Source organism: Oryctolagus cuniculus, chromosome 5 (assembly GCF_964237555.1).
Source record: "Oryctolagus cuniculus chromosome 5, mOryCun1.1, whole genome shotgun sequence".
Lineage (NCBI taxonomy): Eukaryota > Metazoa > Chordata > Mammalia > Lagomorpha > Leporidae > Oryctolagus > Oryctolagus cuniculus.
Genome location: NC_091436.1, coordinates 130,805,410 through 130,820,230, shown reverse-complemented (window position 1 = coordinate 130,820,230; position 14,821 = coordinate 130,805,410). Strand labels below are relative to the sequence as shown.

Here is a 14,821-nt window from a genome sequence, read left to right as displayed (position 1 = left end):
CTTGTGTCTAGGTGAAGATGCTGCCAACTCCTTCCAAATTTCATTATATCTTCAATCTTCGAGATCTTTCCAGAATTTGGCAAGGAATGTTAACTATAAAAGCTGAGGAGTGTAATTCAGTCCCTATTCTCATGTCACTTTTCAAGCACGAATGCAATAGAGTAATTGCAGACAGGTGTGTATTATGGCACTTGAGTTTAAATGTCCAATCTAAGCGGTTCACAGCGCTAGATTAATTCTTTCATTATCTATTCAGATCAACAAAGTAAGGAGTGTTGTCTTAATTTGCTGTGGGGTTTGTGAAACATTGACAGAATTCCCCACCTCTCGTTACATTAAAAAATTGCTTTGCCTGTTTTCTTGATGATTACTGCTACATAAACTACCAGTTCAGCAGAGAGTTGATAAAATTTAGTGGCACATAGCCGGCGCCGCAGCTCACTAGGCTAATCCTCCACCTGCGGCCCCGGCACCCCGGATTCTAATCCCGGTTGGGGCGCCGGTTCTGTCCCGGTTGCTCCTCTTCCAGTCCAGCTCTCTGCTGTGGCCCGGGAGGGCAGTGGAGGATGGCCCAAGTGCTTGGGCCCTGCACCCCCATGGGAGACCAGGATAAGCACCTGGCTCCTGGCTTCGGATCAGCGCAGGGCGCTGGCCATGGCAGCCATTTGGGGAATGAACCAACGGAAGGAAGATCTTTCTCTCTGTCCCTCTCTCTCACTAACTCTGCCTGTCAAAAAAAATTCAGTGGCACTTATAATTGTCCATGTTTTCTAAATATTATGAGCTCTATATTGGTTTTGACTGATGGAATTTGATTTTACCCCATTAACGTTAAGCATTTCCACTCAACTCGGGCATCTTTCTGAGCCTCGGTTTCCTTATCTATAAAATATGGATGATAATGCCAATCTCACAGAATTGTAAAGTATCTACCACAATGTGTCACATGTAGGTGGGACTCACCAAATGTTAGATCCCATCCTTATTCCAAGTCTGAAAAGGATCTTCATGTCCTTTATGTCCACAATCTTAGAAAGATGACACTGGCCTGTTACTATCACTTGTGCACTAGCATTGCAAGTTTTGAGAATCTTTGACCTCACCTAAGTGTTTTTCTATATTTGCTGTAAGTAATAATTATCTTGGCTGGGAGTGGGTTGTATGTGCTTGTTGTCCAAAGGCAGATCATATTGTTTGTTCTGAACCGAGGAAGGTGGGGGCTGGGAGGAGAGGAAGGAGGAAGGTTGAACCAATGTTCAGTTAGAAAAGTTGCTTTCATATTTTGTATTCCTACTACTACATCTTTCTGTCAGATTTATAACTGCTGAAGATGAACAGTGGTTTAATTCACATCTTTGTCATGCAATTGAAGAAAATATTAGCTCTGAAGCAGCGTCATGTATGCTCCATGAACCATATTTTGTGGATTTTCTTCGTGAAATGCCTGAACCAACCGGTGATGAACCTGAAGACTCTGTGTTTGAAGTACCCAAAGTCTATGAACTGGTATTCATTTGTTTATCTCTTTAAAAGAGTTTTGCGTGTCACTTGCCTTACTTGCTATTTCTCTCTGCCCCATAGTCCTACCCTGCAGTTGCTGTAGCCACCAAGGTATTTATAAGTTGTGATTCATATTCATCATACACCAAGTTAAAGACTTCCTTCCATGGAGTTTAGAGCAGTCTCACAGAAGCCAGGAGGAAAAGGAATGCACCTACTGCCACCACTTTATTTTATATTGTTTTGAAAGTTCTAGGAAATGCAACAAAATAACAAAAATAGTTATTACTATTAGGAAAAAATCAAATTATCATTTGTAGATGATATGCTTATATTATTATATAATCCAGACAATTTAAATCTGTTTTCAGTAGTGATAGTTCGTTAATATGACCAAGTGTGCTATAAATGTGATACTCAGTAACTAGTATCCTCTAAACCAGGGGTTGGCAAATTACAGTGTGTTGGCCAGATCCAGCCCTCTGCCTATTGTTGTTAGATTTGTGAGCTAAGACAGATTTTATATTGTTAAACATTAGAAAGCAATCAAAAGAAGAATACTAAATGGAATTCAAATTTTAATGTTTATAAATAAAGTCTTATTGGAACACAGCCATACAGCACTGTTTCTATAGGGTGTGCCTGCTTTTGCACTTCCAGGCAGAGTGGAGTAGTGGTGACAGAGACTGTCTAGGCTACAAAGCCTAATATATTTACTGTCTTGCCCTTTATTGAAGAAGTTTTCCGGTCACTGCCAACAATACTGATAGGAACAATAAAAGTATTTCATTCAAAAGAATGAATATCTAGGAATTAACACAATTAAACTTCGCTTGGTTAAACAGCAGAACTTCATTCTGCCTAAATTAATGTGTAAGTTTAATGAAACTTAAGATTCCAAAGGGATTTTAAAACAGGTCCCATAGTAATAATTCTAAAGTGCATGTGGATCAAAGAGATAAATGGGAAGGAACAATTTGCAAAAGGAAAAAAGCAGGTGGGTGTTTACTTCAGAACAACAAAAACTTGTGGGTTTGACTACATGAATGCTGTAAAACTTCTGTATATTTTTTTAAAACCATAAGCAATATTTTTTAAAGATTTATTTATTTATTTGAAATTCAGAGTTACACAAAGAGAAGGGGAGGCAGAGAGAGAGAGAGAGAGAGAGAGAGAGAGAGAGAGGTCTTCCAACTGCAGGTTCACTCCCCAGATGGCGGCCAGAGCTACACCGATCCAAAGCCAGGAGCCAGGAGCCAGGAGCTTCTTCTGGGTCTCCCACATGGGTGCAAGGGTCCAAGGACTTGGGACATCTTCTGCTTTCCCAGGCCATAGCAGAGAGCTGGATTGGAATAGGAGCAGCCAGGACTCGAACCAGCGCCCATACGGGATGCCCACACTGCAGGCGGCGGCTTTACCTACTATGCTACAGCGCTGGCCCCATGAGCAATATTAAAAAGCAAATAAACAACAAAAGTATTTGTTCTATTCCAGTGTTTATCATGGATAGGAGTTAGTGCTGGGCCTCTTGACAGGAAAGGGTCAGAAACAACTTCACACAATGTTTCGTGCAGTAGTAGATTAATATGGTTTTGTGGGGAGCAATCCGGACTGGACTAAGTTACTCGAATTAGGACTTATTCTATGCATCTGCTCTCCCACAATATGGCGCTGGGAGAGAAGTAAACAGCTTCCGCACAGCTGCCTCCAGTTCAACCAATTAACTGTAGGACTTGCTCCTGATTGGAGAGCAGCGTACTCAGCCGAGTTGGGATTGGCGGAGGAGGACTATAAAGGAGGAGAGAGACGGCATGCACCAGGGAACATCTATGGGGAACATCTAGCTGAAGGAACACCCGTGCAGCCCCCCAGAGAGCCGGCCGGCGGTGTGCCGCTCCCCTGCGGAAGTGGGGAATGCGGCCAGGGGGAACTGCCCTTCCACGGAGGTGGAAGGGATAGTAGCCAACCCGGGAAGAACCAGCAGCTAACCCGGGGAGGGCCGAGCAGACAGAAAGAACAGCGCAGGGTCCTGTGTTGCTCCTCCACGAAGAGGGGGAGCGACATAATGGTGCCGTGACTCGGATAGGAAACCTGACTCGGATAGAAAACCTAGGACGGATAGGAAACTTAGGACGGATAGGAAACCTAGGAGGGAAGAAACGGGAAGAACTGGGAAAATATCGGAGAGAGAGACTAGCAAACAGCCTAGGGAAAAGCCGGACGAAAAAGGAGCCGGAAGAAGCTATTGAAAGCCTAGGCATAGACTCGGATTCGGACTACGGGGGGAAGCTGGGAGAAATCTCTAAGGTCGAAAGCGAAAGTGAAAGCTAGAACAAACAGACTCAGACGCGGACTGTGGGGAGAGGCCAGGAGAAACGAGGGAGGGATATTGTTGGAAGAAAACTTAGGGAAACATACCGGGTAGAGAAAAATGTTAGGGAAATTGAAGCCGCGGGGGGCAGGCCGAGGCGGAAACGAAAGCCACTTTGGGATTCTCAAGTTAGCCCGGGAATAGGGGGCGAAAAGTTAAAACCAGAAGCTGAGACGTAAGCCAGATTGGGATCCGTCTGATTAGCCCGGGGAGCAAAGGACGGGAAGCCAGATCGTGGGGCGGAGACGTACGCTGGGTTGAATTCGCCAGGCTAGCCCGGGGAACTTAGATTGAATCCTAGTGGCGGAGACGCAAGCTACGCTGTGTTACTCGCGGAAGCCGCCGCGTGCAGAGAGAGCACGGGGCGTGAATAGATAGGGAACGCTGGCGTAGGCCGTGGTTCAGACGCGAAAGGGTTAAGCGTGGAGACCGCGGACCGCGCAAAGCCGGGAAGCCGCGCAGAGAGGCGCGCGGGCTGAAGCGGCGCAGAGCCGGGAACCCGCCGGCGGGGCGAGGTGCCGGAAAGCCGCAGGGATAAGAGAAACAGAAGTTTGGAAGTGAAGTAAAAGAGAAATGGGAATGCTGGAAGATAGAAGTGAAATGGGAGAGGTAGGAATGCCCGGAGATAGAGAAATAGAGAAAAATAAGGCCTCCCCTCAACATGCCAATTAGAAGGCTTGGATTCGGTCTGCCTGATTTAAGGCGGTAAGCGCCAGCAAAGCTCGACCAGAGTATGAGCTGCAGGTCACCGAAGATAGGCACGAACCAACACTAATAAGTCTCCCCCACAATAAGGCAATGAGAAGGCTTGGATTCGGTTTGCCTGATAGGTTTTGTAAGCCCCTGCGGGCAGAGCAGAGCATGCGCTGCAGGGCACCGAACACAGGCATGCATCAGCGCCTAAAAACCTCCTCACAATGGCGAAGAGAGGACCCGGATTCGGTTTTCCTGATTGATAGGACTTGTAAGAGCCTGTGGCAACTCTAGCAAGTACAGCAGAGCGTGTGCTGCGGGACACCGAAGACAGGCGCGTATCAACGCTAAAAAATAAAAAGAAAGGGGGATCTGTGGGGAGCAATCCGGACTGGACTAAGTTACTCGAATTAGGACTTATTCTATGCATCTGCTCTCCCACAATATGGCGCTGGGAGAGAAGTAAACAGCTTCCGCACAGCTGCCTCCAGTTCAACCAATTAACTGTAGGACTTGCTCCTGATTGGAGAGCAGCGTACTCAGCCGAGTTGGGATTGGCGGAGGAGGACTATAAAGGAGGAGAGAGACGGCATGCACCAGGGAACATCTATGGGGAACATCTAGCTGAAGGAACACCCGTGCAGCCCCCCAGAGAGCCGGCCGGCGGTGTGCCGCTCCCCTGCGGAAGTGGGGAATGCGGCCAGGGGGAACTGCCCTTCCACGGAGGTGGAAGGGATAGTAGCCAACCCGGGAAGAACCAGCAGCTAACCCGGGGAGGGCCGAGCAGACAGAAAGAACAGCGCAGGGTCCTGTGTTGCTCCTCCACGAAGAGGGGGAGCGACAGGTTTAAATCTCTGGAAATTCAAAAAATTTTTAAAAAATTTAGAATTGCTTTTGAGCATCTTTACAACTTATACTTTAAGAAATAGTTGGATCATAAAGCTATTTTCTCTTTCTCTCTCAACCCATAGGTACCGTCCTTTGAGTTTCTGGCTGAAAAACTCCAGTATTACCAGAGACAGTTCAATGAAATCATTAGAGGAACAACTCTTGATCTGGTGTTTTTTAAAGATGCAATGACTCATCTTATTAAGGTCCTACCTCTCAACTATTTACTGATACAAATAGATTGCGTAAAAAGTTTACTAAATTTCGTAGATGAACTTTTCTGAGGGAATAAGTATATACTACTAGGTATAGCGTTTAGAAAGTATATACAGGTTGGGCCACTTCACTGTCTCTTAGCAACCAAGGCTTGCTAAGAAACCCCTCAGGAGTATTTGAATTCACATGGACAGCACGCGTTTTCCAAGAGCACATTGGTGGTGTTTGTGTTCAGAGCTCCAGGTACACCGAGTCAAAGAGTTTTGTCTTCCTGAGAAATAAGCTGGGGAACTTTGTGAAGAACTGTGTCCTCAACTTACACTGTGACAGCATGGGCATCTTGTTCCGGGGGAGGAAAAGATGGTGCTTTAAGAAATACCAACTTTGGCTGGCGCAGTGACTCACTTGGCTAATCCTCCACCTGTGGCGGCATCCCAGGTTCTAGTCCTGATCGGGGCACCAGATTCTGTCCCAGTTGCTCCTCTTCCAGTCCAGCTCTCTGCTGTGGCCCAGGAAGGCAGTGGAGGATGGCCCAAGTGCTTGGACCCTGCACCTGCGTGGGAGACCAGGAGAAGCACCTCGCTCCTGCCTTCGGATCAGCGCAGTGCGCTGGCTGTAGTGGCCATTTTGGGGGTGAACCAACGGAAGGAAGACCTTTCTCTCTGTCTCTCTCTCTCTCACTGTCTAACTCTGCCTGTCAAAAAAAATATCAACTTCATGATTGGCTTAGAGGTTATGGACAAACTGATGGGGAAGGAGCAAGGTGGGTACACAGGACAGGTAAAAACAAAGCAGCCAGTTAGAGATTGTGCCAGAAGGAGCATGATTCAATCCAAGCCTGGGCAGGGCAGGGGGTGGCGGCAGAAGGACATTGTTTACTTACATAACTGGTTGATTGATCGAAAAGGAACTTCTTCAGTAAGTGATGACATGGAGTAGGGAGGTTTGATAAAGAGGAGTCAGTTGGCTCTGTATTTATTGTATGGTTGTCTTCTGCAAGGCTGCTGAAATTCCAAAAGTCTTAGGACTGTTCTCATGTTCATTCTTCCAACAAGACTAGAAGTCTTCAAAAAGTTCATGGAAAATGGGTATCATGAAAAGTATTTCAAAATTTCAAAACTTTTTTGCACCAAAATAAACATCTCTTTTTTATTTATTTTATTTTATTTTTTTTTTATTTTTTGACAGGCAGAGTGGACAGTGAGAGAGAGAGACAGAGAGAAAGGTCTTCCTTTGCCGTTGGTTCACCCTCCAATGGACGCCAAGGTTGGTGCGCTGTGGCCGACGCACCGCGCTGATCCGAAGGCAGGAGCCAGGTGCTTCTCCTGGTCTCCCATGGGGTGCAGGGGCCCAAGCACCTGGGCCATCCTCCACTGCACTCCCGGGCCATAGCAGAGAGCTGGCCTGGAAGAGGGGCAACCGGGACAGAATCCAGCGTCCCGACTGGGACTAGAACCCGGTGTGCCGGCGCCACAAGGCGGAGGATTAGCCTAGTGAGCGGCGGCGCTGACCAACATCTCTTTTTTAAAAAAAAAAAATTTGAGACACACACACATACACGCACAGGGGTGGTTGTGGGAGGGGTGACATGAGACGGAGAGACAGAAGTAGACAGAGAGAGAGCTCCTATCTGATAATTCACCTCCAAATACCTGCAATAGCTGGGACTGAGCTGAGGCTGGAGCCAGGGCCGGAAATACTTTCCAGGTCTCCCACATGGGCAGCAGGAACCCAGCCTGAGTCATCACTACTGCCTCTTAGAGTGTGCATTAGCAGGGAACTCGAGTCAGGAGCCAGAGCTGGGAAGCAAGCCCAAGTAATCTAAGGTGGCACATGTGTCTTAACTGCTAAGCTAAATGCTCACTCATAAATTTATCTTTTAATTCTATTTGATACACGCTTTTTGAAGTACTCTTGTGATTTTCAAGCATCTATCATAGCGAAGTCTTGGGAGCCTGAGACCCTGTTCTAGGTACAAAACCACCTAAGTCATTAATATATTTTAAAATATAATGATAGAACTGATATATTCCAAGGTGTCGTTACTGATCTGCCATTTGTAAAACTTGCAGTTGTAAAAAATTATTTTTAGTGATGAAAATGGATTTAGTGATCCATTTAGACCTTCTTCCTAATCAGTGGCATTAAGGTAAAAGAAATCTTTTTAGCAATGTCATCCAATGGCCTGCGTAAGATTTGAACCACCGTTTGAGTCTTATCCTCACTAAGAAAATCAACCATAGGAAAACATGTGAGGCCAACTGTGGGGAGCAACTCGGACTAAGACTGTTACTGGAATTAAGACTTATTCTATGCATCTGCTCTCCCACAATATGGCGCTGAGAAGGGAAACAGCTTCTACGCAGCTGCCTCCAGTTCAACCAAGAAACTGTAGGACCTACTCCTGATTGGAGGAGAGCAGCGTACTCGGCGTGTGGGTAGCAGAGTTGGGATTGGCGGAAGAGGACTATAAAGGAGGAGAGAGACATGCACCAGGAACATCTAAGGGGAACATCTATCTGAAGGAACACCCGTGCAGCCCCCGAAAGAGCCGGCCGGCGGTGTGCCGCTCCCCCGCGGAAGTGGGGAATGTGGCAGGGGGAACCGCCCTTCCACGGAGGTGGAAGGGACGGTAGCCAACCCGGGAAGAACCAGCAGCAAACCCGGGGAGGGCCGAGCAGACGAAAGAACAGCGCAGGGTCCTGTGTCGTTCCTCCATGAAGAAGGGGAGCGACAGCCAACAGCTGATTAAATCTTTGTACAAATATCCTACCACCTCCATTGTGAGTAGAATTTGGGTACTTAAATTTGTTGCTGCCGGTAGAGATATGCTTGGAGGTAGTGTGAGTTGTGGAGAAGGGTGTCTACATGATGCAGTGTGTTAGACTGATGAATAACAAGCAAGCAATTCTAAGCTTTTTTTTTCATCTTCTGCAGGTGGGCAAGAACAGCTCCACTGTCCACTGAATCTAAAAATAATAAAATGTTACACGCAGAGAGAATGGTTTTGACACAGAAGAGAGTATAACTGATTTGTTCTGTTTCTCATGAGCAAAATATATATGGGCATGGAAAGCACTTGAGTTGAATAAATCAGTTTGGCATTTTAATTTTTAAAAATTTGAGATGTGCCATTACCAGGAAAAAGTGCAATGTTGTTTAGAACCATATGGCTAAACCTTGGACCCAAAAGTGCAGGAAATGCAAACATCTGTACCCTATATTCAAATAAAAAAAACTATTTTATTTCTAAATAGATTTCACGAATAATTCGAACATCATGTGGAAATGCATTGCTGGTGGGTGTTGGTGGTTCAGGAAAACAGAGTCTTTCAAGATTGGCCTCTTTTATAGCAGGATATCAAATATTCCAGATAACATTAACCAGGTAGGATGAAATGAAACATAATGTGTTTTCCTTAGATAATTTTTCTGGAGTTAAATGCTTATTTAAAAAGAATTTGGTATATTTATTTTTTAAAAACAATTTTATTTTAAGAAATATATATCATGTAAGCATTATATATTAGTTAAGTATTATAGATAAGGACGTATACACAGATCTGTGTAGCCAGCCAAGACAAAGAAAGTACTGCTTGAACCCTAGAAACATCTCCATTTCATGTCTCAGTCATTACCTTCCCAAAGTCAATCATATTCTTATTTATTTATTTACTTGAAGGGCAAAATTACAGAGTGGGAGAGGAGACAGGTTGGGATGGGACAGATCGTCCATCTGCTGATTCACTATCCAGATGACTGCAACAGCCAGGACCATTTGAAGCCTGGAGTCCAGAACTCCATCTGAGTTCCATTTGGGCGGATCCAGGAAACTGGACTATCATCCGTTGCTTTCCTGGACATATTAGCAGGGAGCTGAATCAAGCAAAGCAGCTGAGGATCAAACCAGTGCTCCAATATGGGATGCCAGTGTTGCAGGCAGCTACTTAAGCCACTGTGCCACAGTGCCAGCCCCAGTGTCAACCATATGCTGATTCCTAAGCCATTGACTAGTTTTGCTTGAGCTTGTTAAAATTTTTATTTTATTTCTTTGAGAGACAGAGAGAGAGAGAGCTCTCATCCACAGGTCACTCATTAAATGCCTGCAATGGCCACAGGGCTGATGCTGGGAGCCAGGAACCCAGTCCAGGACTCTCACATGGCAATGTAGGCATCCCAACCACTTGAGCCATCACCTGCTGCCTCCCAGGGTCTGCATTAGCAAGAAGATGGAGTCAGAATCAGGAGCTGGGGCTTGAACTCATATTCTCGGATGTGTGGAGCAGCTGCCAAATGCCTGCCCTACTTCTACCTGGTTTTGGACTGTGTAACAGTTGAGTCATACAGGATTCCCTCTTTTGTTTCCTATTTCTATTCTTGCACTGGATTTGTGAGATTCAACTATGACGCTCTATGTAACTATAGTTGTTCACGCTTATTGCTGTATAGTCTTCCCACTTACCACTTATTACCACCATTATTTATCCTTTATGCTGTTGATTTCTAATTTTCTTTTTGCAAACAAAGGTGGTGTGAGCATTCTTTTCCATAGCTGGGTATACTCCTAGAGGTAGAATTGCTGAATATAGAGTATGCGCATTCAACTTCAGTAGGTCTGCCAACTAGCTTTCTGGAGCTCCTGTACCAGTTTCAGTTTCTCTGCATCCTTGCTTGCCCTTAGCATCGTGAGTCTTGGTCATTTTAGCAGTTCTGGTGGAAGTGTAGTGATCTCCCAGTGTGGTTTCAGTTTGCATTTCCTGCTTGGGTGCTGATGTTGAGCATCTTCTTATCTCTGACTATTTGGGTAGCCTCTTTTGTGATGTACTTGTTTCAGTCTTTTGCTTATTTTCTTCATTTGGGCTGTGATTCTCTTATTGACTGTTAGGAATTCCTTTTTATTTCTTTTTTAATTTATCAATTTATTTGAGGGACAGAGTCACAGACAGAGAGAGGGAGAGACAGAGAGATCTTCCATCTGCTGGTTCACTCCCCAAATGGCTGCAACAGCTAGAGTTGTGACAATCTGAAGCCAGGAGCCAGGAGCTTCTCAATTCTTCCAGGTTTCCCACGTGAGTGCAGGAGCCCAGGCACTTGGGCCATCTTCCACTGCTTGCCCAGGCCATAGCAGAGAGCTGGATTGGAAGAGGAGCAGCCAGGACTCAAACTGACACCCATATGGGATGCTGGCACTGTGCGTGGAGGCCTAACCTGCTTTGCCACAGCATCAACCCCAGGAATTCTTTACATAATGTTGGATATATTTTCTTTTTTTTTCTTTTTTTTTTTTTTGACAGGCAGAGTGGACAGTGAGAGAGAGAGACAGAGAGAGAAAGGTCTTCCTTTGCCGTTGGGTCACCCTCCAATGGCCGCCGCTGCAGCCGGCGCACCGCGCTGATCCGATGGCAGGAGCCAGGATCCAGGTGCTTTTCCTGGTCTCCCATGGGGTGCAGGGCCCAAGCACCTGGGCCATCCTCCACTGCACTCCCTGGCCATAGCAGAGAGCTGGCCTGGAAGAGGGGCAACCGGGACAGAATCCGGCGCCCCGACCGGGACTAGAACCCGGTGTGCCGGCGCCGCAAGGTGGAGGATTAGCCTATTGAGCCACGGCGCCGGCCCTGGATATATTTTCTTTGTCAGGGTGTGTATAGTAGATATCTTCTCCCATATACTGGCCTGGATTTTCACTCTTTTAGTAGATCTTAATTTTAGTGAGACTTTAATTTCAATGCTTTGTGTTTAGTGCTTTTTGTGTTCTGTTTAGAAATCTTTGTTCATTTATTCCAACAATATTTGTTCAAATATTCCATATTTATAAATCAAAAGTACTGCTTTCACTATAGTAAGACTATAACCCATTCAGAATTTCTTTTCTTTTTTTAAAGATTTATTTATTTATTTGTAAGGAAGAGTTACAGAAAGAGAGGGAGACACATGCACACACACACACACACACACACACAGAGAGAAAGAGAGAGAGAGAGAGAGAGAGAGAGAGAGATATTCCATCCACTGGTTCACTCCCCAAATGGCTGAATGGCTGGAGCTAGGCCGGTGTGAAGCCAGGAGCCAGGAGCTTCCTCCAGATCTCCCACATGGGTGCAGAGGCCTAAGTACATGGGCCATCCTCTGCTGCCTTCCCTGACATTATCAGCAGGGAATTGGATCAGAAGTGGAGCAGCTGAGACTCAAACCAGTGCCCATATGGGATGAGGCACCATGGCAACAGCTTTACCCACTATGCCATAGCATTGGTCCTAGGATTTACTTTCTTATAAAGTCTGATAGGAGTGAAGGCTATTTTCAGTCAGATATCTCATTTATGTGGCTGCATTTATTAAAAAGAGTATCTTTCCCTTGCCACATCACAGTGTCCTTTTTTGTTAAAAATGATTTTATCACATATATGACTATGTTCTGTGGGTTTATTTGTCTACCATTGCACCATTACTCAGTCTTTTAATTACTATAGCTAATTTAGAATGTATACATTTAATGGATTTATATACCTATTAATATATTGACATTTGATAATGTTAGCTCTCCAACTTCGTTGTTTTTCTTAAAGGTTTTCTTGACTATATGACCCTTTTATTTCCATTGAATTTTAGATCGCTTTCTACTTTACAACCACACACACACACCTTACTCTGTTGTCAAATAGAAAATAAAAATTTAACATTAGCAAAATACAACGTACAAAAACATTTTTAAAGCCATAAAACATCAAATACTAAAGTTGAATTTTAAAACTTTAAAAATTGAGTTGTTCCACATAAACATATTTTCTATCTTTGCTGGAGTTATTGGAGGATCTGGCAGCACAAGGCCTACATCCTAAATGGCTTAACTTGAGCAGCAGCTGCCTCCTTAGGTGGGGCATGCAGAGAGAGACCCCGCCAGCCTGCTTCTCTCGTTGTGTTGTCTGCCTGACACCTGTGTGTATCTGAATCTGTGATCCTGGGGTTGGCGGTATCGTAGTCACTATAGTAAGAAATAACAGGGGCTTAAATTAAAGCAGGTGTTTTAACAGTGTTTTCTTAATTCCTTAAAAGTTTACATATTTTATTTGAAATGCCAGGAAGGGGGAGAGAGAAAGAGAGAGAGAGAGAGAATTTATCTCATCTATCTCATCTACTGGTTCCTTCTGCAAATGCCCACAAAATTGGGGCTGATCTAGGCCAAAGTTAGGGGCTGGGGATTCCATCCAGGTCTCCCATATGGGTGGCAGGTACCCAACTGCTTGAGCCCTCACCTGTGGCCAACCATCAGAAATCTGGAATTGGGAGCAGAGCTGAGACTTGAAAGCAGGTACTCCCACATGGGATGCAGGCGACTGTGCCAAATGCCCACCCCTGTTTTTTGTATTCTTGATGCTCTGGCATTTGGGACCCTGCTGACTAGGCAGAGACTGACCCTCCTGATCTAGTCAGTTCTTAGAGATGGCATAGGACCCACCCAGGAGTGTGCCTCTCCTGTGCAAACAACCAATCCAGAGTAGGGACTCCATACTGCCTCTTCTTTCTGGCTCTTGTACTGTAATCGGCAATGGTGCTCTGCTCTAATAACCCCAGGGCCAGGTACCCATCGACTAAGGACAGTGCCTATGCCCAGAGCTGGCTGAAATTATTCAAACTAACCAACCCTACACCTGCTTACCTCCACTTAACTTTCTTTCAAAACCACAGTAAGGCTGTTGCCTCTGCTTTCCCCTCACCTGTGTCTCCTGACCAAGCTTGGTGTTTTCCCATGTGGCCCTGTGTAGGACAGCATGCCCCCTCCTGCTGCTAGGGACCTGTGGGCCTTATTTTAAAATGGGAAAATGGTTACGTGACTTCTCTGGCTGATGGGCTTGGAGAGGGGCCAGCCAGTGAAAGCTGTGTGGCTCTTTTCAGGTGCAGCTACAGCTTGGTAAAGCATCCCAGTACTTTCTCTTTTTTGTGAATTTTCCTCTTGGGAGTTATCCTGAAAGAGTCGTGTGCTCTCTTTTTGGTGAGGTTATTTTTTGTTGAAGTTTATGAGTCTTTTTAACCACAGTGCACCCAGAATGGGATAGCTGGTGCTCATAGTCTAAACTCTAGTGCAAAATAAATTATTACTCCTTTCAGTGCACTTAAGCTATGTCATTTCTTTTTTTTTTAACTTTTATTTAATGAATATACGTTTCCAAAGTACGAATAATGGATTACTATGGCTTCCCCCCCATACCGTCCCTCCCACCCACAACCCTCCCCTTTCCCACTCCCTCTCCCCTTCCATTCACATCAAGATTCATTTTCGATTATCTTAATATACAGAAGATCAGCTTAGTATACATTAAGTAAGGATTTCAACAGTTTGCTCCCACACAGAAACATAAAGTGAAAAATAATAGATGATTTTTTTTTAATGATGATGAAATCAGATCAGACCTATTGTCATGTTTAATCCCAGTGAGAGTCAAGTTGGGAGTTGATAGTTTCTTTTCTTTTTTTTTTTTTTTTTACAGAGGATCAGTTTAGTATGCATTAAGTAAAGATTTCAACAGTTTGCACCCCCATAGAAACACAAAGTGAAATATATTATTTGAGTACTCGTTATAGCATTAAATCTCAATGCACAGCACATTAAGGACAGAGATCCTACATGAGGAGTAAGTGCACAGTGACTCCTGTTGTTGACTTTACCAATTGACACTCCTGTCTATGGCATCAGTAATCTCCCTATGCTTCAGTCATGAGTTTCCAAGGCTATGGAAGCCCTCTGAGTTCTCCGACTCTTATGTTGTTTAGACAAGGTCATAGTCAAAGTGGAGGTTCTCTCCTCCCTTCAGAGAAAGGTACCTCCTTCTTTGAAGACCTGTTCTTTCCACTGAGATCTCACTCACAGAGATCTTTTGCCAGAGTGTCTTGGCTTTCCATGCCTGAAATACTCTCATGGGCTTTTCAGCCAGATCTGAATGCCTTTAGGGCTGATTCTGAGGCCAGAGTGCTATTTAGGACATCTGCCATTCTATGAGTCTGCTGAGTATCTCACTTCCCATGTTGGATCACTCTCCCCTTTATTTATTCTATCGGTTAGTGTTAGCAGGTACTAGACTTGCTTATGTGCTCCCTTTGACTCTTAGTCCTTTCATTATGATCAATTGTGAACTGAAATTGATCACTTGGACTAGTG

The 14,821-nt window shown here is 44.9% G+C and overlaps 1 protein-coding gene across 5 annotated transcripts in view; it reads left to right on the top strand.

The window, feature by feature from the left end:
* DNAH8 (dynein axonemal heavy chain 8) overlaps positions 1-14,821 on the top strand; it is a 358,350-nt gene that overhangs the window by 201,152 nt on the left and 142,377 nt on the right. For all 5 annotated transcript variants that reach the window (XM_070074115.1, XM_070074114.1, XM_051854776.2 and 2 more), the window contains 4 exons: positions 12-175; positions 1,314-1,506; positions 5,536-5,658; positions 8,926-9,056. In XM_070074115.1, the coding sequence (XP_069930216.1) occupies positions 12-175; positions 1,314-1,506; positions 5,536-5,658; positions 8,926-9,056 (611 nt within the window). The remainder of the gene's footprint in view (positions 1-11; positions 176-1,313; positions 1,507-5,535; positions 5,659-8,925; positions 9,057-14,821) is intronic.